Source organism: Mycetomoellerius zeteki, unplaced genomic scaffold (genome assembly GCF_001594055.1).
Source record: "Mycetomoellerius zeteki isolate Tzet28-1 unplaced genomic scaffold, Tzet1.0 scaffold690, whole genome shotgun sequence".
Classification (NCBI taxonomy): Eukaryota; Metazoa; Arthropoda; class Insecta; order Hymenoptera; family Formicidae; genus Mycetomoellerius; species Mycetomoellerius zeteki.
In genome coordinates this window covers 134-5049 of record NW_017257709.1, presented here as the reverse complement: position 1 = coordinate 5049, position 4916 = coordinate 134, and the positions used below count along the sequence as shown (strand labels likewise).

General features: G+C 40.9%; 1 protein-coding gene across 2 annotated transcripts; it reads left to right on the top strand.

Moving 5' to 3' along the window:
• Nucleotides 1-3023: 3023 nt before the first annotated feature.
• On the top strand, nt 3024-4432 carry LOC108729033 (uncharacterized). Of its 2 annotated transcripts, XM_018457946.1 has the most exons (3): nt 3024-3640; nt 3717-4031; nt 4096-4224. In XM_018457946.1, exons 1-3 carry the CDS (start codon nt 3035-3037, stop codon nt 4153-4155), a joined length of 981 nt encoding a protein of 326 aa, XP_018313448.1. In that variant the 5' UTR covers nt 3024-3034; the 3' UTR covers nt 4156-4224. The 2 variants fall into 2 exon arrangements, with proteins under 2 accessions (XP_018313448.1, XP_018313447.1); XM_018457945.1 differs by having other exon boundaries at nt 3717-4432.
• Nucleotides 4433-4916: the final 484 nt, after the last annotated feature.

Genomic DNA, 4916 nt, shown 5'->3' with positions numbered 1-4916 from the left:
AACCTAACTCCGTAAGACGGTTCCAGGATTATTTAAACGGAGAATTTCTGCAAAAAGGTCTACCATATGAACAACTCTACCGGGATACCTCACCGAAGACTTGGTACGCCAACCTCCCCTTGAAAAGAGAGGAAATCACTCTAATCAACCGCATCAGGTCTAACCACTACAATTTGAATGCCAGTTTGTTTCGCAAGAATATGGTCTGCTCGAGCGCTTGTCCCTGCGGAGATCCTCACCAGGATATCAATCATATAATTTTTTGCTGTCCCATCACCAATCCCAAGTCAGCCAAACTCATTTCATTCATTGATTCTACCTTCCCGAACGTTCTTAGAGATATTTTTCCCTTATTAAAAAAGCCTTCTGCTAAAATGTGCCATCTCTTGGCTTTTCTCAAATCCTCCAACCTCTGTATTTGAATCTCCCTCGCCCGGCTAGTATTTAGGCGGGGAGGGCGTCACTCAGCCATACCAACATACTATTTCTACGTTACTCATGCTTTAACTCACGCTACTCGCCGCTTGGAGCGGCTACATCGTTTCTGGCCGTATCGACTCCGTGGCAGGAGTCGGGGCCATTCATTAGCAAAGAAGCATTCGCTCGTGAGCTCTCGTACAGTGTGGACCTTTATGCGCCTGCGCTCTGCTGTTGTCTCCCGTGCTTCCCCGGCTTTGGCCTGCTTTTCTTGTTATCTGTGCTTTCCTCTTTGAGGTTTCTTTTATCCTTTTACGCGTAAGTACACTCTTTTTTGCCTGCTCTGTAGCCTTTTGTCCCTGCTATGCAGGAAGGTGTCTCTACCCCGCCGGATTCCGGTGGTGGCTCGGCACCCGTTGGTATACGAGTTTCTGCGTCTCTTGAGGACTTTAATGTTTTTTTCGGGCGCGCGAGCGGTGGTTATGATGCTGATGAAAATAAACAGCCTGAGACAGCACATTTAATGCCCCCGCCTTCGGCTAATTACCTAAAATCATCATCGCCAGTTGCATCACCCTCTTGCAAAAAGGCGGACATCAAACAAAAAAAGAAGGGCAAGAGGGGGAGGGACACGCGAATCTCGACTTCGCGTGATCTTTCTCCGTCCATTTCTACAGCCTCGATTTCTTCGTCGCGATCGCGCTCTCGCTCTCGATCCCGTTCTTCGCTGAGTGCATGTGGTGACCGTGAATCTAATCCTCCTTCGCTTAATAACGATATTCCTATGGATACGGATAATGACGAGGTGGACATTCAAACTTCGGCTTCGCGGGCTTCGCGGGCTTCGCCGAAAGCCGTTAGTGACAATAAAGGGGGAAAACCTCCGAGCAAGCGCGCTCGTGGCTCGACATCGGATGGTGATGAGCCCGCGTCTGGGATGCTGCATAACGCAAACGCTAACGATAACACTAATGTGACCATAGCTGATTCCGGCCACCCTAACATAACCTATGATAAAGGAGACCGCTCTCCTTTTGTGATATTCGTGCGGCGCATTGCTGACGGTTCTAATAATGATATGCGCCTAGATCCTATATCGGTCGCACGAATTGTCTCGCGATTCGCCGACGGAAAAATCTTAGAGGTTAAGTCGGCAGGTAGGAACAAAGTTGCTGTTCATTTTGGCGACTACGCAATTGCTAATCGTGCGCTTTCGCATCCGAGTATTAAGGAGGCCGGCCTCACTGCGTCCATTCCTTCATTTAACATTCTCCGTACTGGTGTTATTAGAAACGTGCCCCTCGACATTTCAGAAAATGACGTAGTGAACCTCTTCTCGTCCCAGTTTAAAATTTTATCGGCCAAACGCTTAAATATTAGAACTCGGAAAGACGGCGAACTAATCACTTCGCCTTCTAGAACTGTCCTGATTAAATTTCGTGGCCAAAACTTACCACGGGCTGTCACCTTTTGACATGTTAATTTTCCCGTTTACCCCTATATCCCTAGGGTTCTAATGTGTTTCTCATGTCTTAGATACGGTTACGTCAACGCGGATTGCAAAAGTAAGGCACGTTGTGCTCGTTGCAGTAATGAAAAACATGCTACGCCTGATGAGTGCCCTCGACTTCGGCTTCCTCCTCATTGCTGCAACTGCGGGGGTGAACACTTGCCGTCTTCCTCGGCGTGTCCTTCCTATTTGAGACATAAACATATCTACGCAGCTGCGGCTCTTGAAAATATTTCGTACGCTGAGGCACGCCTTAAACTCGGTGCCCCTTCTCTCTCTCTCCTTCTTCCTCTCCCCCTTCTAATATTTTTCATCTCTCTGACTTTCCTACTCTTTCACATTCTTCAACACAGCCCCGTTCTCCCGTAAACTATAACGATCTTATTGCTTTAGATTCAGCATACAATGCAAGCGAGCCCGTGGCTCGAACCCATTTCGGATCGCTCTTTTGCCGCTGTAACTAGAAAGTCCTCTTCCACTTCTACTTCTAATGGTTTTTTACAACAGCCACCTCCGCGGGAATATCTCTGCTCACTCCTCTGTCACTCTTAGTCAACACAGTGTCTTGCCTCCTAACAGGAGCAGATCCATGGACCAGCGGGCTGTGAACTCCCGCGATCTATTACGTGAGGCCCATAAGGGTGAAATCACACGGCGCGTCATAGGGCTACGGAATACAGAGTGCGTTATTGAAGCAACCAATCAGCGATATTCCGCACTTTTCTAACACGCAAGTTTTGTGTGCTATGTTCACATGATGCGTCAAAGATGCATCCAGGATGAATAAATTTAGAAATTTCTAACTTTATGTTAATAATTTGCCTATTAAAATAAAATATAATTTCTCAAATTGTAAAAACAATTATTACTGTTGTGATATTTAATATTTTACAATTAATATTTACAATCTCAAAACGATGTTTTAATCAGCTGTAAAGAATTTACTATCCTTTTTCCGCAACGTGTGAACAGGGCACGCCGAAATCGCACGTAATGCGTCATCCGTCATTGTTCTTCATCTCTTGATCTTGAATATATTTGCGCAAATTTGATGCAATTAAGCTATCATACAGTAACTAATTTTTTATCATCATGGATAATAAAATAATGATAACTGAAGCTATTAAGCACTTAATAAAAATATACTTGAAAACTCCAATGATGCACTATCGAAAGGAGAAAATAAGGTTAACTTTGCTCAAATTATACTCAATTTACGTTGCCTTGTCAAAAAGAAAATCCAAAAGAAGTGTATGGGTCAGGCCCATTTATTCAGTAGAGCAGCGGTTTCGCCAATGTGATAGTAACAATTTAGTTACCATGCTGAGAGCAACTGATCCTTCGCTGCATTTTAATTATTTGAGAATGGATGTTGGCACCTTCGAGCATCTTCTTTCAATAGTAGGCCCTGGAATTGAAAAGCAAACAAATATTAGAGAACCAATTGTTTCTCACACAAGGTTGCAAATTTGCTTGAGGTATTTAGCCAGTGGAGACAGCATGAGATCAATAGGATATGCATTTCGAGTTTCTCCAAACACTGTTTCGCAAATAATTCATGAAACTTGTGATGAAATCTGGCTTAAATTAAAGGATTTAGTTATGCCAATACCAAGCAAGGATGCATGGACAAAGATAGCAGAAGATTTTGAAGCAATGTGGAATTTCCCTCATTGCATGGGGGCAATAGATGGGAAACATATTGTAATAGAGGTAATAATAATTTATTCAGACATATCTTTTGTATTTAACATTCATGAAATAGACGACTTTAAAATTTAAATTACAGGCTCCTCCTCACAGTGGCTCCTTCTATTACAATTATAAAAAAACCCATAGTTTGAATCTTACTGGCATTGCAGATGCGCACTATAGGTTCATTTTGGTAGATGTAGGAGCAGAGGGTCGCCGTAGCGATGCTGGAGTTTTTGCTAATAGCAAATTAAAATCAGGACTAGATGCAAATACTTTGAATGTGCCTCCATCTTCTCCAGTTGATCAATACGAGTTACCATTTGTTTTGGTGGCTGATGAGGCATACCCGCTGTCACCGTACTTGATGCGACCTTATCCAAAAAGTTCACAACTTGATTTGAAGAAAAAAGTATTTAATTATCGTCTCAGCAGGGCCAGACAGGTTATTGAAAGAACTTTTGGCATACTTGCAGCAAGGTGGCGAATTTTTCGAAGACCAATCAATACCTACGTCTCGAAAGCCGAAAAGATAGTGTTGGCCACTATCTGCTTACACAATTTCATCATCACTAAGGAACTTCAAAAGGAAAGGCGCCCTCAGGAAAGACAATATTTACAATATAATGGACACGACAGGCAGCAAACATCGCTTGGCATTATTAGAAATATAGGAAATCAGATTAACCGAGATGTTATTTCACGTAACTTGTCCAGTATTTACAGAGAAAGATTTGCCAACTATTTTGTAAATGAAGGCGCTGTACAATGGCAATGGGAGAAAGCTGAGAATAATGAATTTTAAAATAAATCTGCAGAAAATGTATAGATGAATGTGTATTTTAATTACCTACATAAATAATTTTGTAAGTAAACATGAATCCGATACAGTTTTGTACTTTATGTTTTTTCCAAGAATGAGAATAAAAATGTTACATCGAGATAATAATTTTCTTTATAAATATAAATTATATAAGTCCTGCCTCTTCTTCTGCTTTTAATGCATCCTAAATAAAAAATATTCACAGAATATTATTAAGCACCAAGATCCATTTTGACCGTAGATGACCTTCTTCACTTATTGTGTTTGAATAATATAATAATATATTTCATCAATTTCGTTTGATGACAAATAATTTATTATACATTATATATATACATATATAATACGTTGTATGTAATATATGTATATATATAAATACATATATAAACTTACATTACATACAACATAATCGAAGTAATAATTAAAATAATCCAATTTTAGAAAAAAGTTACTTAAGTGCTAAAGTAAAACTAT

Bases quoted from the DNA above. Each gene is read 5' to 3' on its own strand.
- LOC108729033 (XM_018457945.1), top strand. From the start codon at position 3,035: ATGATAACTGAAGCTATTAAGCACTTAATAAAAATATACTTGAAAACT. The intron at 3,641-3,716 runs GTAATAATAATT...TTTAAATTACAG, and splicing joins GGAAACATATTGTAATAGAG to GCTCCTCCTCACAGTGGCTC.